At 46.3% G+C, this 17,686-nt stretch overlaps 1 protein-coding gene across 1 annotated transcript in view; it reads left to right on the top strand.

Moving 5' to 3' along the window:
- aldh16a1 (aldehyde dehydrogenase 16 family, member A1) overlaps window positions 1-17,686 on the top strand; it is a 53,159-nt gene that overhangs the window by 22,177 nt on the left and 13,296 nt on the right. The window contains exons 6-12 of the mRNA XM_068019686.1: window positions 3,538-3,722; window positions 11,419-11,571; window positions 12,436-12,633; window positions 15,064-15,162; window positions 16,171-16,307; window positions 16,736-16,841; window positions 17,485-17,645. Of these exons, the coding sequence (XP_067875787.1) occupies window positions 3,538-3,722; window positions 11,419-11,571; window positions 12,436-12,633; window positions 15,064-15,162; window positions 16,171-16,307; window positions 16,736-16,841; window positions 17,485-17,645 (1,039 nt within the window). The remainder of the gene's footprint in view (window positions 1-3,537; window positions 3,723-11,418; window positions 11,572-12,435; window positions 12,634-15,063; window positions 15,163-16,170; window positions 16,308-16,735; window positions 16,842-17,484; window positions 17,646-17,686) is intronic.

Raw genomic sequence — 17,686 nt, 5'->3', positions numbered from 1 at the left:
CATCTGCAAACTTGCTAATCAGACCACCTATACTTTCCTCCAAATCATTTATGTATATCACAAACAACAGTGGTCCCAGCACGGATCCCTGTGGAACACCACTGGTCACACGTTGGGGGGGGGGGGGGGGGGGTGGTGGGGTGGGTGGAGGAGGGGCTTTGATCTTTCATTGATGTTTAAATTTAAATGCAGCTTGCAGTTCTCTTTAAAAATTTAAATGACTAGTAAAGGCTTGAAGCACTTTAAAAATGGTTACTGCGCAGTAGCGCTGGATACGGTTACAGGGGATGGTGCGCCAGCCCCCTCTACGTCATAAGGGGCGGGCGTTCCGCCTCGCCCCCCCCATGTTAATGAGCACGACGGCTCCGCGGTGCACATCTCACATGTTCGCTGTGCCGGTTTTGTGATGTTGATTTAGGGATAAATATTGGCTAGGACACCGGGGAGAATTCCCTTGCTCTTCATCGATATATTGCCATGGGCTCCTTTACGCTCACCTGAGAGAGCAAATGGACCAGATCTGGTCCATTTGGAGTGAATCTGGGCAAAAAGGCAGCACTACTTGAAGCTGCACCAAGAGAGTAGAACAAGGGAGCAAATCACTTAGCAACTCCACAAATGTGGACCTAATAATACTGTGTGTTTTATTCAGGAAGAAACACTAATTTAATTTAGACCAGAGCCATCTTTGAGCATGTCGAGTACAATTGCAACTGGGATACCAGATAATGCTGTAAATTCCAGACTGATTAGATGGTATGAACTTCCTCAGCCAGCTCTCGCCCTAGTTGCTGTTTGTAGTTCAAAGGGAGATTATTATTTGAAATCTTTTGTTCCTTGAAGTCTATAAACTGATCACGTTATTTTTTTTTGCATCAGTTTATGGTGTTAGAAGAGCAATCAATGAAGATGTTTATCCAGATAATGCATTTTTAATTGTGTGAAAATCTCTTCCTTGTTACAGTGCCAAGATAGGTGAATTGATCACTGGACTCAATGCTGTGTTCACAGGGGAGAAACAAACCCCTCTCATTTTTGTTCAGCTGCATTCCTTAGTTTGGAGAAGGCAGTGAATGAAGCTCACTGATGCTAAAGTTACAGGCACCTAAATCTAGCTGCAGGCTGTGTAATATGCATGAGATAACAAACTGGCATGTATCTCAGAGTAAATCTTGTAGCAATTTCCTTTTCATTTGAGACTGCAAATTCATTTCTGCAGTGCCCTCGCTTTGAGAGGCGGTCAGGACACTCTCATAATTGTTTTAAGAAAACCTTCTACCAACGCAAGTTTAGACTGCTACAAACAACAACTAGCATTTATTTATATAAGAACAAGGAATAGGAGCAGGAGTGGGCCAAATGGCCTCTTGAACCTGTTGCACCATTCACTAAGTTTGTGGCTGATCTTTTGCCTCAATTCCAGTTTCCTGCCCTATTCTTATATCCCTTGATTCCCTCAGTCTCCAAAAATCTACTAATCTCGTTCTTGAATATACTCAATGACTGAGCATCCACAGCCCTCTGAGGTAGAGATTTCCAAAGATGCACAGCCCTCAGAGAGAAGAAATTTCTCCTCACCTCTGCTGAATTGCCAACCTCTTATCCTGAGATTATGATCCCTAGAAGGCATATAGAGCGTATAACATAGTAAAACACCCCATGGTGCTTCACAGTAGCTTTATCAGGCAAAATTTGGTACTGAGCCACATTAGGAGACTTTAGGATGAATGTCGGAAGCTTGGCCATGGAAAGATTTTATGTAACTTCTTAATGGAGGAGTGGGGGAAGGCTGGAGAGATTTAGGGAGGGTATTCCAGATGTTAGGGCTGCTGATCTGAAGGACAGCCTCTAATGATGAGGTGATGGAAATCGGGAATACAAAAGAGGTCAGAATTCCAGGAACACAATGATCCTTGGAGGGTTGCATGGCTGGAGGAAGCTACAGAGAGATGGAGGGGCACCTGTAGAGGGATTTGAACACCATGAGCCAATGTAGGCCAGTGAGCACAGGGATGATGGGTGAATGGGACTTGGTGCAAGTTAGGATGTGAGCAGTAGAGTTTTGGAAGAGCTGAAGTTGGCAGAGGGTGGAAGGTGGGAGGTTGGCCGGGGAACATTGGTTAACCATGTATGGAGGTAACAAAAGGTGATCAGCTGGAGAGCATTAACTCTTAGACTGCTGTCTGGCCCAGGCAAATACCATTCTTCCTAGACCAGTCATTCATTACCTGTACTGTAAAGTTGGTCAAATAAAATTATACGACTGAAACCACGCAGGTATCAGGAGTAACTTCATTGCAGTTACTCACAAATCTCCTGTGGCTTGGCTTTTGGCAATTTGGAGGATGAGCTGCTTCATAATAGGGATGATGTTAATAAGATGGGAAAAGTAAGTAAATCACTTCTAGTAAGTGCAAGTTATTTATTTGCAAGTATTTGTAATACATTAAAAATGTGGAAATATGAATTCAAATGGAAAAAATTAACATAAAAGTGTGACAAAAAATATGCAACTGGAAGTAAGGTTTTGTAGATGAGGTGTGTACAGATGCAAGATTATTGATATGTGTGAAATATTAACTTGAAACTATGGAAATAATTCAAGATATGTTATGGAAATAATTCTGCTTGCCTTGTCTTTCTGCCTTCCCTTCCTCATGTTTTCTGATCTTATTTTAACTTTTATTTGATCTCTTCCTAATTTTAACAATTCTACCTGTTTTTAATTGAGGGAAACGAAATTTAAATTGCTTTTATGTGCTTGTTTTTTCCTTGCTCCCACTGTCCATTAATTTTCAAAACATTTCGATTGGTAGGAAAGGGCTCCATAGGCGCTGTCGACAGTCAATCAGCCACACTCAGTGGTAGCACACTCGCCTCGAAGTCAGAAGATTGTGGGTTCAAGCCCTACTCCAGAGACTTAAGCACATAATCTAGGGGCTGACACTTCAGTGCAGTACAGAGGGAGTACTGCACTGTGGGAGGTGCTATCTTTTGGATGAGATGTTAAAGCAGAACCCTGAATCCTTCACTGACCTATTTGAAGAAAAGCAGCAGTGTTCTCTTGGTGTCCTGGCCAGCATTTATCTCTGAAGCAGCACTGCTAAAACAAATGATCTGGTCATTTATCTCATTGCTGGTTGTGGGACCTTGCTTTAGGCAAACTGGTAAATGCTTTTTCTTGCATTGAAACAGTCACCATACTTTAAAAGTACTTAATTGGCTGTAAAGAGCTTTGGAACCTCCTGAGATGGTGAAAGCGCTATAGAAATGCATGTTTTTCTTACAATCAAAAGCTAAAAAAAATCTGAAGACAGACATGGTTGCACATCAATGTGACTCAGTCCAACCTGTCAGAATAGGTAAGTAAATAGGTCTATGACACGGTAAAGTTGAGGGTTGACATAACTTCTAACCATTAGCGATCCATGATTGATAGTCTGAAGGTGTGTTAACGAAGATAATAAAGAAAGGTAGCAGTGTTTCTTTAAATACCCATCTCTAGTCTGAACTGTTTCCTGCTCTCTAAATCTCCAGGTAACACGGTGGTGTTGAAACCAGCTTCGTACACTCGACTCACTGCCCTGATGTTTGCTGAGATCTGCGCAGAGGCTGGCCTCCCTCCCGGTGTGTTCAATGTGGTGACGGGAAATGGAGCATTTGGCAGCAAACTGGCGACACACGAAGATGTGGACAAGGTCGCCTTCACCGGCTCTACTGCGGTACTGCAGATGAATTCTTAAGAGACATTTCTCTTAAACCTGTTTATATTTTCCCCCCATTTTAAGTTCCTGTGGTCTTTAAATCAGCTCCATTCCTGCACTCCCTCTTTTCGCCCAGAGGGCAGTCATGACCAACCTGCTATCTTGGTTACTTGGTGCTTGTCTGACGATATTTACCTCCTGACATTGTGCTGTGTGTCTGTTGTCTGACCAACAGTTGCTGCTGTTCGTGGCAAATGGAATTGATCCACTGACAGCTCTGGAAGAAAGAGGCCAATCCTCTGATAGGAAGCCCAGAACCCAATTATTTGAGCAACTGGTGTTTCTGGTGCTTTCTGTAGCTTAGCAGTTGATCAGCTAGCCCAGTGACGGCACTGCAGTTGTACTACCAAGGTCGTACAGATGAGAAGGTTCCAGGTTTGATCTCTGGTTTCACCTGGGGTACCAGGGTGGGTGGTAGAAAAGCCGTTAGCACTCCTTTTTACTGGGAGCAGATGGGAGGGGGGTGGAATCAGGGAATGTTCTTGTCTGTTCATTGCCAGTAATGTCCTCTGTCAAAAATGAATGAATCTTCAAAAAGCTGAGAAGCAGAACATAATTTCTTTTCCTGTCTACAACTATCTCCATAATGATGGGAGTGAGTCAAGCCCTGTGACCTGGCTGCATATCATGACAAATGCAAGTCCATCACATTCGGCAGAAAGCCAATTTATTTGCAGTTCCCAGTGTGACGTTTACATAGGTGAATTGGCTGCATTTTTTTTGCAGTCATTGTTCATTGCACTGAAATTCTATCGCAAAAGATCAGCAACCCCCTGTAAACATTAATTGAAGCTCATTCTACATCAAATCTGCACTGTACCTGACTTGAAAGTGCTTGGTAAACATGCTTAGAGGGACTCTTATTCTTGCATTCATAATGTATCTGACCTGGGAGTAATTGATGTGAAAGTGTAGAGGGTGCTTTACTCTATCTAACCTATATTGGCCTGGGAATGCTTGATGAGGCAACATAGAGCAGAAGCTGACACCCAATGTCTGAAATGGGAAGCACTAGCATTCCTTGCCTCAGATACAAAAAAAACCTAGAAAATGTCTGAAATCCAGCTGTGCTTTGGTTATTAGTGTTTCTTTTTTATGGCGTGAAGCTCACTATTCTTCCTGTAAATTGTGAGCTTTATATTAACTGACGTGTTTCCAGTGCAACTGCTTCAAATGCATAGAACCCAGCATTTATGATTAGAAGGGTCGTAATAGCAGACAACAAAATGGGAGGGAAAACTGTGGGTGTTTAGCCAGACGGAGCATGTGTCTGGCATAATATTTCAGTGTCTTGACTGTTCAGGTTCAATGGTTCAGCCATCTGACCCTATTCCTTTTAGCTCATTGTGTCTCAGTGTTGACAACACAGTGCCTGCAGTTAACCAGTGTAGTGCATTCCCTTTGGGTACCCCAGTTTCCCTCCAGCTTCTTCTGTCAGCTGGTTACAAAATTCCATTAACTGTTAGTTGTATGGTATCATGTTAAAATTCCTGTCCTCTTTGTTGCAACATGCTCCCCAGGCCAGAAAGATAATTGCGTTTTGCAAGCTGTGCAGCTCATTTTGGGCTGCAGGGAACATTTTGCAGTTACTCACAAGCTCCCCCTTATGACTGATGGTTAAAGGTACTACCCAATGTGGTACTAAGCTGTAACAGAATAAACATCAGCATTTGACCTCTGATCTGAGATGCATTTTCTGATTTTAGTCGGACAACACTTGGTGCCTTACAACTAACCCGAGTGCCCTGCATTATGGAGGCAAATATCACCCAAGATTTCTGCTCCTGACTCCTGTTGTTAAGCAGGCATTGGTTGAGTATAGGGTCGGCCTATCTTCCATGGTTGAATGCCCTGCCGATCTCATTGTCTAGTCTCTCACATGACGAACAAGCACTTGGGGAATGTGCTGGACGACTGGCGACACTCCTAAGACGGTAGCCCAAAAATCATCAACGTCTTCAGAAAGGGCAGGGATAAAATTGTTAAAACAGAAATTATTCTCTAGTGTGAACTCTCAAAAGATATAGACAAGAATTTGGTCGGTGCGAGAGGAGCTGCCACTAGACATGGACTAAAAGGCGATGGATATTGAAGGGCAGAGAACTTGCCAATGTTTGCAGAACTAAATGGTTGCTCTAGCTCATTCTCCACAGGGGAATTTTTCCAGCCCTATGCTCACAACCTCAATGGGATGTTGGGTTTATTTCTTTTTGGAAACAAGCTGTCTTTGTGGTGATCTAATTGCCAGATTGTGAGCGAAATTGAGAAAGTTGGTCCAGTTAAATTGCCCCACTTTGAGGAGGGTTGAGAATGAGGAAGTTCGGAATAAGAAGGGAAGTAGGGGAAACATGTTCATCCAAAGGTTGCAGTGGTTAGCACCGCAGCCTCACAGCTCCAGCGACCCGGGTTCAATTCTGGGTACTGCCTGTGTGGAGTTTGCAAGTTCTCCCTGTGTCTGCGTGGGTTTCCTCCGGGTGTTCCGGTTTCCTCCCACATGCCAAAGACTTGCAGGTTGATAGGTTAATTGGCCATTATAAATTGCCCCTAGTATAGGTAGGTGGTAGGGAAAATATAGGGACAGGTGGGGATGTGGTAGGAATATGGGATTAGCGTCCTTTTTTCCTTTTGGGCCTCCTTATCTCGAGAGACAATGGATACGCGCCTGGAGGTGGTCAGTGGTTTGTGAAGCAGCGCCTGGAGTGGCTATAAAGGCCAATTCTGGAGTGACAGGCTCTTCCACAGGTGCTGCAGAGAAATTTGTTTGTTGGGGCTGTTGCACAGTAGGCTCTCCCCTTGCGCCTCTGTCTTTTTTCCTGCCAACTACTAAGTCTCTTCGACTCGCCACAATTTAGCCCTGTCTTTATGGCTGCCCGCCAGCTCTGGCGAATGCTGGCAACTGACTCCCACGACTTGTGATCAATGTCACACGATTTCATGTCGCGTTTGCAGACGTCTTTATAACGGAGACATGGACGGCCGGTGGGTCTGATACCAGTGGCGAGCTCGCTGTACAATGTGTCTTTGGGGATCCTGCCATCTTCCATGCGGCTCACATGGCCAAGCCATCTCAAGCGCCGCTGACTCAGTAGTGTGTATAAGCTGGGGGTGTTGGCCGCTTCAAGGACTTCTGTGTTGGAGATATAGTCCTGCCACCTGATGCCAAGTATTCTCCGAAGGCAGCGAAGATGGAATGAATTGAGACGTCGCTCTTGGCTGGCATACGTTGTCCAGGCCTCGCTGCCGTAGAGCAAGGTACTGAGGACACAGGCCTGATACACTCGGACTTTTGTGTTCCGTGTCAGTGCGCCATTTTCCCACACTCTCTTGGCCAGTCTGGACATAGCAGTGGAAGCCTTACCCATGCGCTTGTTGATTTCTGCATCTAGAGACAGGTTACTGGTGATAGTTGAGCCTAGGTAGGTGAACTCTTGAACCACTTCCAGAGCGTGGTCGCCAATATTGATGGATGGAGCATTTCTGACATCCTGCCCCATGATGTTCGTTTTCTTGAGGCTGATGGTTAGGCCAAATTCATTGCAGGCAGACGCAAACCTGTCGATGAGACTCTGCAGGCATTCTTCAGTGTGAGATGTTAAAGCAGCATCGTCAGCAAAGAGGAGTTCTCTGATGAGGACTTTCCGTACTTTGGACTTCGCTCTTAGACGGGCAAGGTTGAACAACCTGCCCCCTGATCTTGTGTGGAGGAAAATTCCTTCTTCAGAGGATTTGAACGCATGTGAAAGCAGCAGGGAGAAGAAAATCCCAAAAAGTGTGGGTGCGAGAACACAGCCCTGTTTCACACCACTCAGGATAGGAAAGGGCTCTGATGAGGAGCCACCATGTTGAATTGTGCCTTTCATATTGTCATGGAATGAGGTGATGATACTTAGTAGCTTTGGTGGACATCCGATCTTTTCTAGTAGTCTGAAGAGACCACGTCTGCTGACGAGGTCAAAGGCTTTGGTGAGATCAATGAAAGCAATGTAGAGGGGCATCTGTTGTTCACGGCATTTCTCCTGTATCTGACGAAGGGAGAACAGCATGTCAATAGTCGATCTCTCTGCACGAAAGCCACACTGTGCCTCAGGGTAGACGCGCTCGGCCAGCTTCTGGAGCCTGTTCAGAGCGACTCGAGCAAAGACTTTCCCCACTATGCTGAGCAGGGAGATTCCACGGTAGTTGTTGCAGTCACCGCGGTCACCTTTGTTTTTATAGAGGGTGATGATGTTGGCATCGCGCATGTCCTGGGGTACTGCTCCCTCGTCCCAGCACAGGCATAGCAGTTCATGTAGTGCTGAGAGTATAGCAGGCTTGGCACTCTTGATTATTTCAGGGGTAATGCTGTCCTTCCCAGGGGCTTTTCCGCTGGCTAGGGAATCAATGGCATCACTGAGTTCCGATTTGGTTGGCTGTATGTCCAGCTCATCCATGACTGGTAGAGGCTGGGCTGCATTGAGGGCAGTCTCAGTGACAGCATTCTCCCTGGAGTACAGTTCTAGGTAGTGCTCAACCCAGCGGTCCATCTGTTTGCGTTGGTCAGTGATTATGTCCCCCGATTTAGATTTGAGGGGGGTGATCTTCTTGATGGTTGGCCCAAGAGCTCTCTTCATGCCATCATACATTCCTCTGATGTTTCCGGTGTCTGAGGCCAGCTGAATATGACTGCATAGGTGTTGCCAGTAGTCGTTTGCGCAACGCCTAGCCGTTCTTTGTGCAGTACTTCTGGCTGCTTTAAGTGCTGCGGATGTTAAATCGCTGGGGGCTTTCTTGTAGTTCAAAAGTGCAATGCGCTTAGCGGCTATGACAGGTTCCAGCTCTTCATTATGAGATTGAAACCAGTCTGCATTTCTCTTCGCACTTTTGCCGTAGGTGGTCAAAGCTGACTCATAGATGGCGTCTCTGATGTGGGCCCACTTGGTCTCAGCATCCCCTGTGGGAGTGTTTTGAAGGGCTGTTACAAGTGAATTTAGAAATTTTTGTAACAGCTGTGGGTGAGAAATTCTGCTCGTGTTGATGCGCGGGTGGCCCTTCTGCTTGGAATGATGCAACTTCTTTGGTCTGAGTCTAACCTTGCTGCACACCAGGGAGTGGTCGGTGTCGCAGTCCGCACTGTGGAAGCTGCGTGTGATTTGAACACTGTTTAAGGCGGCTCGCCTTGTGACAATGAGGTCTAGCTGGTGCCAACGACGTGATCTTGGGTGCCTCCATGAAACCTGGTGACAGGGTTTAGTGTGAAAGAACGAGTTGGTGATGCAGAGGTTATGATAGGTACACAACTCAAGCAGTCTCTGCCCGTTCTCATTCATCCTTCCAACGCCATAGCGCCCAAGGCAGGAGGGCCATGAGTCATGGTCGGCCCCAACCCTGGCATTAAAGTCCCCCAGCAGGAATAGGTGTTCGGTGTTGGGGATGCTGCTAATGATGTTATGGAGTTGTTCATAGAACTGGTCTTTAGCTTCAGGTGCGGAACAGAGTGTTGGAGCATAGATGCTGAGTAGGTGTACTGGACCAGAGGTGGTGAGCAGTCGGATGGACAGTATGCGTTCCGAGCCATTTGAGGGAGGCTCTATCATGCTGAGCAAGGAGTTTCTGATGGCGAAGCCCACTCCATGCTGTCTTGGTTCTTCAGGATCCCTGCCCTGCCAGAAGAAGGTGTAGTCTTGCTCTGCTAGAGAGCCACTCGCGGGGAGGCGAGTCTCCTGAAGTGCTGCAATGTCCACATTGAGTTTACTGAGCTCGTTGTTAATGATGGCGGTCTTCCGAGAATCGTTGATTTGTGTAAGGTCTTCCGACAGGCCAGGACACATAGTTCTGACGTTCCAGCTTGCAAAGCGAAGGGCTGGTACCTTTCCTTTTTTCATGTTGTTTGGTGCGGTGTATCAGTCCACCTTTCGGGCAATGACCCTGAGCTCCAAGCACCCATTGAAGCAGGCAGACTGTGGCGGGACAGAACCTTATTGACCGGGGGCTGCCCGGTTTGAGGCGGGCGGTAGCTGTCCAGTGAGGTGCAATGACCTCTCCCACCGACAAAGGCAACCCGTGGCGCCCAGTTTCTACGCCAATTTATCTGGACTTATAACCCGTAACTGCTGCCTTCCGTGTTGTTTCAGTCGCTGTGAGGCAACTATGGAGTGACCTCTCCATGGCGCATGCCTGGGCAAATTTATGGAGGTTGAGAGTTGCCCAGTCGTCAAAACCCCCCTCTCGGCCTTTCTGGTGGGGTCCAAAGGAGTGCAGGACACGACGTTTGGCACCAGTATGGCTGCAGGAACTGCCGGAAACATGCCAAAGGTGACACATGACCGCCTACGGGGTTCCGCTCCGGATTTTCTGTTAGGGTTTACTCCCTTAGCCTTGGTCTCTCCCGAGACGCCCACAAGGCAGTGGGGTTGTTGGGGCCCCTACACAGGTGTAGGATGGTGCCGGTGGGAGGAGGGGATGCAAGGGGGAGGGGTAGAGGGAGGGGGTGGGGGGGGTGCAGGGGAAGGGGGTGCGGGGTGAAGATGGTGCGAGGGGGGGGCGGGCTGGGACGGGGTTGTGAGGGGGTGAGCTGAGAGGGTGGAGCAGGGAAGGGGACGGGGGGTGGGGGGGGGGGGTGGAAGGGGGGGGAGGGGGGGGTGGAATCTGGTGCAGGTAAATAAGCCATTTCCTCAGTGCCCACCATCGACGTCCGGAAAGCTCATCCACGTCCTTCGGGAGGTGAAGCATCATTTGGCAGACTTAGAGGTGATTACATTTGCTAAGGGTTTTTTTTTTTGCAGTGGTTTAAATAAAGGCATGCAGCATTGCCGACAGTGCGCTGCAGATGCTCTCCGAGCCATCTCCCGCGGGCGCTTTGAAGTTGCGGCCGGGGGGGCCGTTCGTGGATGTTTTGGGTGTTCGGGGCACCTTTTCACAGGACTTCTCTCGGGTCCCGCAGCTCCTTCTTCACCTCAATGGATTTACCGCATGCCGTGGCTGCAGACACTCTGGACTGGGATTAGCGTAGGATTAGTATAAATGGGTGGTTGATGGTCGGCACAGACTCAGTGGGCCGAAGGGCCTGTTTCAGTGCTGTATCTCTAAACTAAATCTCTTTAAAAAAAAGTTACCAGAAAAGGCTGTGAGACGCAGTATAAATGGCTTCAGGAGACCCCGTATATAGAGTTATGGAGAGAAGGAGGGCAAATTCTGATGTGACTTTTAGCCAGCTGTGGAAACTAGTTGTTCTCTCAAAAGGTTGAAGTTCTTGAGTTCGATGTCCATTTCCTGATTTTAATTTGGGTTTTAATAAGAACATAAGAAATAGGAACAGGATTAGACCACTGGCCATTCAATACAATTATGGCTGATCTTCTACATCAACTCCACTTTCCTGCCCGCTCCTCATAGCCCTTGATTCCCTGAGCGATCAAACATCTATTGAGCTCAGTCTTGTATATACACAGCGATGGAGTAATCACAACCCTCTGGGGTAGGCAATTTCAAAGATTTACAACTGTAAGAGTGACGAAATTTCTCCTCATCTCAGTCCTAAATGATTGACCCCTTATCTTGAGGCTGTGTTATAGGTTCCCAAGCTGGGGAAGCAACTTCTCAGTATTTACTCCCTTCAGAAGCTTTTATGTTTAGCTATGCTGCTGATGTAACCTGACCTTTCTACTGTGCCATACAGGTCGGGCAGCTCCTCCGCCGATCTACAGCTGGTACCGGCAAGAAACTATCACTGGAACTTGGTGGGAAATCTCCTTTTATTGTGTTCGATACAGCTGATATGGACAGTGTGGTGGAAGGTCTGGTGGATGCAATTTGGTTCAACCAAGGACAGGTGAGGCTGGTGGTTGGGAGTTCAGCTGATGTACACTGCTTGCTATATATTGTCCAGACACCAAGCAACATACACCTGAGAGGATGTGCCATTGGAACCCAGTTCAAAATTGGGTGTTGTTGGAGTATTCTATTTCACTTGGTAATAATGGACTTCAAAGGGAAGGATTTCCAGCAAGGCTGTAACAGGCTATGGTGATAATGTTTCAAGGGACCTTAATTAAGATGGCTATCCAGTAAATTAGATTGGCCTCAGTACCTTGGGCCAGGCTGGTGGAGAAACCAGCTCCTGACCACTCTCTAGTGACCTTGGTGAAAAGTGCCATAGTGTGATTGTGTTTGATTAGGACAACGTAGGGCTCAGCCGTGATGCGCGGTCCCCTGGTTAAATTGTCTTTCCACACGCTACCTAGGATTGCATACGAAGAATGATCAGTTGGGTAAGGTACAAGAGGGCTGCCATTTCCAATTGGATCAAGTTTCAATGCCCTGGCTGAGAACAGCCAAATCAACAACGTTGCTATCTCCATACCTCATCAGCAGGAGTCTGGCAGTATACATTTCTCTTACTTTGACACTATGGTGGCCAGATTCACAAGGATGGCTGGTTCTCCAAGTGGATGTTCTCTACTTGGAAGCTGGCTCTCTCTTGAGGTTGGCAGGGTTAAGACAGATGGTTGGGGTTGAGCAAAGGGAGCTTTATTCTGAATCTAACAATGCTATAGCTGATCAGGAAATGCCTGGCACTGACAGAGTGCTCAAGATGGAAAGTATTCCATCTCCAGTGTTGGCATCACGGTCACAGCTGGAAAATAAAAAAGATGCTCTGTGTCTCCCCAGGATTGATGATGTTCCTCTGTTGTAGGTGTGCAGTGCAGGCTCCAGACTTCTGATGCAGGAGTCGATTGCTGAAGACCTGATTTCCCGGCTGAAGCAGCGGATGCAACACCTACGTGTGGGTGATAGCCTGGACAAGGGCATTGACATGGGCGCATTGGTGGATGACTCGCAGATGAAGACAATCATGGAGTATGTAGAGCAGGCTAGGGGTGAAGGAGCAGAGGTAAGATGTTAAAAGCCATATTTGCCTTAGCTACTGCTCAGTTATTGAAGCTTCTCTTCCTGTGAGCAAATTCCTATATTTGCATGAAGGTTTAAGTCATGCACAAGATTTGATGTTAGCTACTAACTGAAGAGAGATTATCTGTTCAAAATGTATCCATTGGGAAATATAATACATGTGGTACTTGCACTGAAAATTAATCCATTGGCTGATGGAGATTTTCCATTTTTGACCTCCTTCCATTCTCCTTCATTCTGGTGACCTGATTTATGGGGAAGGATACCTGTCCCAGAGTACCTTGATTCATTCTGGTGAGGGCTGGCATTTGGAACTGGCCAGTCCAAACTGGATGCGTAGCAATCTATGTGCCTCTTGTAGAGATTCCCCTTAGATAACCTCTAGAGGCAATTTATGGTTAGTGATCAATAATCCCAACCCTTCTCTTCCCTGCTGGTGACTGACTATATTGCAAGCATGCCTCACTATACCATCTCCTGCTTAAACTAATTATTTCAATGGCTTCAGAACTGGAATCCCTTGCCTCCCTCAATTATTCCTTGCTCCTATAATCTTCAAACTATTGCAATAACAACAACTTATCTCTATATAGCACCTTTAACGTAATAAACTGTCCCAAGGTGCTTTACAGGAGCATGATAAAACAAAGTGAGACACTGAGCCAGAAAAGGAGATATTGGGTCAGTTGCCCAAAAGTTTGGTCAAAGAGGTAGGTTTTAAGGAGTGTCTTAAAGGAGGAAAGTGAAGTGGAGAGGTGTAGGGAGGGTATTGCAGAGGTTGGGGCCTAGGCAACTGAAGGTGTGGCACCAATGGCGATTAAATTCAGGGATGCACAAATGGCCAGAATTAGAGGAGTGCAGACATCTTGGAAGGTTGTGGGGCTGGAGGAGATTACAGTGATAGGGAGGGGTGAGGCCATGGAGGGATTTGAAAACAAATATGAGAATTTTAAAATAAAGATGTTGCTTGACTGGGAGCCAATGTAGGTCAGTGAGCACAGGGGTGATAGGGGAACGGGACTTGGTGTGAGTTAAGACGTGGGCAGCAGAGTTTTGGATGACCTCAAATTTACGGAGAATAGAATGTGGGAGACCAGCCAGGAGTGCATTGGAATAGTCTAGGTAACATAAGGTAACAAGGGCATGAATGAAGGTTTCAGCAGCAGATGAGCTGAGACACTGGCGAAGTCGGGAGATGTTATGAAGGTGGAAATAAAACCCAAAAAGTAGGCGTCATCAATTTCCCTTGTCTAGCTTGGTGATCTGTACTGTGGAAGTTAGCTTCTGAATCTGAAAATAATTGTAAGTCAGTAATTGGAATTTGGAATGTTGGCCTGTCCCAACAGTCACTGTTACGTTTCACTCTAGAGTGATTGTATTCATTACCTATTTGTAGCTAGCTTTCCTTCCCATCTCTCCTGAATGCCTTAACTCCCTCCTAAGATGAAGTGCAACTGATGTCGTCCAATAACTCACTCAGTTGGCTAATTTGCACACGCGGCCTTGACAATGAATGTTAGCTGGCAATTTAACTTGTAGTGACTATTACAGCTGAGCTGGATCCTGTCCTCAGCTGATGTAGACCACATGCAGTTCCAGTTGAGGTCACCAAATAGTGAACAGATGTGCTTTTTATCTCTGTTCCCTACCTCAGGGGTGCTGAGGCCAATTGTGATGCTGCTACTGAGATGAATGGGATAACTTAGCATAGACCAGGGATTACAGCAGTGTTAGGCTCAACTACTTATTGCACTAATTATGGGTCATCAGGGGAAACTTTTATTTGTATAATCTTTTTCCTAATGAATTTTATTGTTGCTGAGTAAACAGGACTGGAGAATTTTATTTAATTTTAGCTATGAGGAAAGATTGGAGAAGCTGGGATTGTTTCCTTTGGAACAGAGGAAGCTGAGGGGGGATTTATTGGTGGTGTATAAATTTAAGGGGCCTAGACAGGGTTGACAGGAAGAACCCATTTCCCTTTGCAGAAAGCTCAATAACCAGAGGGCATAGCTTTAAAGTAATTGGTAGAAGGATTAGAGAGGATTTGAGGAGAAGTTCTTTCACCCAGAGCATATTGGTCTGAAAGGGTGTTGGAGGCAGAAACCCTCATCGCATTTAAAAAATACTTAGATGGGCATTTGAAGTGACGTAACCTACAGACCAAGAGCTGAAAAATGGAATTCAGCTATATAGCTCTTCTTTTGGCCAGCACAGACATAATGAGCCAAAGGGCCTCCTTCTGTGCTGTAAATTTTCTCTGATTCTATGACTAACTAAAGAGGGGGAGGGGTCTTCCTTCACCATGACCCAGCGCAGCTGAATTGTGGTTTTCCCTTTGTTGAATTTTTAGGGAGCTTTGAAGCTGAGAGTTTTCACACCTTACTTACTCACTCTGTCTCTCTCATTGCAGGTGTACCAGATGTGTGAAAATATGCCACAGAAGGGTCTCTTCTATCCACCCACCCTCATCACCAATGTGAACACAGTCTCCCGTGTTGTCCGTGAAGAGGTATTTGGAATCTTCTTCGAAGAACAGATTTCATTTTCTCGTACAGCAACTAATTTAATGGTTGTGACCCTTCCCTTTAGTACCTCAAAGTTTGCAGAATTATAAAACAATACCCGAGAATGTACTATATTTGTATAAGCCTACCTTCCTATCCTGATGGGGTCTGGTTTCATGAGCAGCAGTACACACCAGTACCTCCCCAAAGCAGCAAATCTCCATGTATGGGTGTACAAAATTAATATTAGCAGGCTATTTGACCACAGAAGGCACCCAGCCAATCTTGTCCTCTCCTGTCAGATGAGATGTTAAGATGAGCCCCTGTCTGCCCTCAGGTGGATGTAAAGATTCCATGCCTCTATTTAAGAAGGGCAGGAATATTCACCCCGGTGTACTGGCCAATATTTATCCCTCAGTCAGTATCACTAAAAACAGATTATCTGGCCATTATCACAAACCTGTTTGTGGGAGCTTGCTGTGCACAAATGGCTTCCCCGTTTCGTACGTTACAACAGTGACTACGCTTCAAGAGTGCTTCATTCGCTGTAAAGCACTTTGGGACGACCTAAAGTTGTGAAAAGCACTATATCTTCCTGAGATATGCTAACTTGCCACAAATAAGGAATCACGCTCTGGAATCTTTGTGGGTGGAGTTGAGTTCCACACAGGGTATAAATATCTTGATAATTAAACAAAGAAAACACAGAAGTTAATGACGAATCCCATAGGGTGGGGAGGGTTGCGGAGGAATGTGGACAAAGAAAGTGGGAAGAGTTGGTTTATTAATAGATGGAAAAGACTTTACAAGTTTGGATTGTGATGGGTTCAAAAAACCTCAAAGCACACAGTGAAAGTTGAGCCATTTCTTTGCTTTGAACCTGGAAATTATTTCTGCTTTTAGTCTTCGACAGGAATAAACTTGGCCTCTGGGCAGCAGGGAGAAAGTAGTCTCTGTGTGGTGGATTTCTGCTGTTGCTGCATTTAATGAGTGATCATCTCTGAATTCTTTAGATTTTTGGACCGGTTTTGGTAGCTCTGACATTCCGTACTGCGAAGGAGGCAATTGCTTTGGCAAACAACTCACCATATGGACTCGCAGGCAGCGTCTGGACTGAAAATCTGCCATTGGCACTGGAGGTGGCAATGAGGTGATCTAATCTATCTGTTTGTGGATTGATTGGTGGGGGTGCTGGGGCGTGCAGCAACTTCCCCTGCCTCCTTTCCCTTTCTTTCTTACACTTTCCCTTAAATATCTCTGCTTTCTTTCCTCTTCCTTCCTCTCCAACCTTTGCCTTCTTCCTTTCCCTCCCCTTTCCTCTTGCCTCCTCTTTCCTCCCTCTCTCCCCTTCTCTTCCCTTTCCTTCTCTTCTGTCCCCACCCTCCTTGCCCCTCTCTCCCTTTCACCCTTTCCTCCCTCTGCCCTTCCCTCCCTGCCTCTCCCTTTCACGCTCCTCCTCTCCCTCTCCTTCCAACTCCTTTCTTTCCTCCTTTCATTCTCCACCCTTTCCTCTCCACATTCCTTCATGTGATTGCTCAGTGCCAATATTCCTGATTCACTAATAAACGCTCTCCCTAGTTTGAAGGCTGGTGCCATCTGGGTGAACGGGCACAACATGTTCGATGCTGCGGCTGGCTTTGGTGGGTACAAAGAAAGCGGCTTCGGACGGGATGGTGGAAAAGAGGTCAGTGCTGCAGCAGAGCTTAACAGTCATATTCCATACCCAATTTTATCGTTCTAAAGATTAATTCTGCATTCCCAACGACTACATGTGAAGCAAATTTTTAACAGACGTTCTGTGTGTGCAGTAAAATTTTAAATGTTGCATAGAGGAAATTGAGAATTGCCTGTTGCTGTGGGGGTGGAATGGGACAAAGAACTTCAGATGGTAAACAGTGCCAGTCAAGAGACAAGAAGGAAATCAGGAGAAAAGAGGGCAATGTACTACATTGAAAACTTTCTGCATCTTTATGTGTACTTGGATATGCAGCCAGTAGTATGTTTTGCTAGGGTGGGCTAGCTCCATGTTGTTTATGGGGCAGTCTGCAGTCACATTCCCACTGCATTCAATCGGGGGTGGGAGGGGGAATGTTGTGAATGATAAAGAATTATTTTAGACTTTCTCCTTTATTGCACAAGGAAGGTGTTTCTATTGTGCTGGTGTGGGATCTGTACAAAAAGGGTGAGGCTGCCTTTCAGTCTGTGATCAGTTTTCCAGTTGGTTGGGATTCACTATGTTCCCATAGCCATGGGATAAAGCAGAAAAATAGTCTTGAAGTTGTTCATCTCTGCCTTTTCATCCTCCCGCGCCCCACTTTCCCATTTAGGGCTTGTACGAGTACGTGAGGCCTGCCTGGGAGGAACGACCCCAGCCGAGCCCAGGGGAGATCCAGTATAAAACATTTGCAGCCGGGCATGGAGCAGATCTTCCACCAATTCCAGGACAGGTAGCCGGATCCAAGCTACTCCAGACTGATGCCATTCCCAGGTGAGAAAATGTGGGATTTTTGTCACTAAGCCCTATAAACA

Source organism: Heterodontus francisci, chromosome 41, assembly GCF_036365525.1.
Source record: "Heterodontus francisci isolate sHetFra1 chromosome 41, sHetFra1.hap1, whole genome shotgun sequence".
In the NCBI taxonomy this organism is placed as follows: Eukaryota; Metazoa; Chordata; class Chondrichthyes; order Heterodontiformes; family Heterodontidae; genus Heterodontus; species Heterodontus francisci.
The sequence above is the reverse complement of the archived record's forward strand: the minus strand, read 5'-3'. Positions and strand labels throughout refer to the sequence as shown.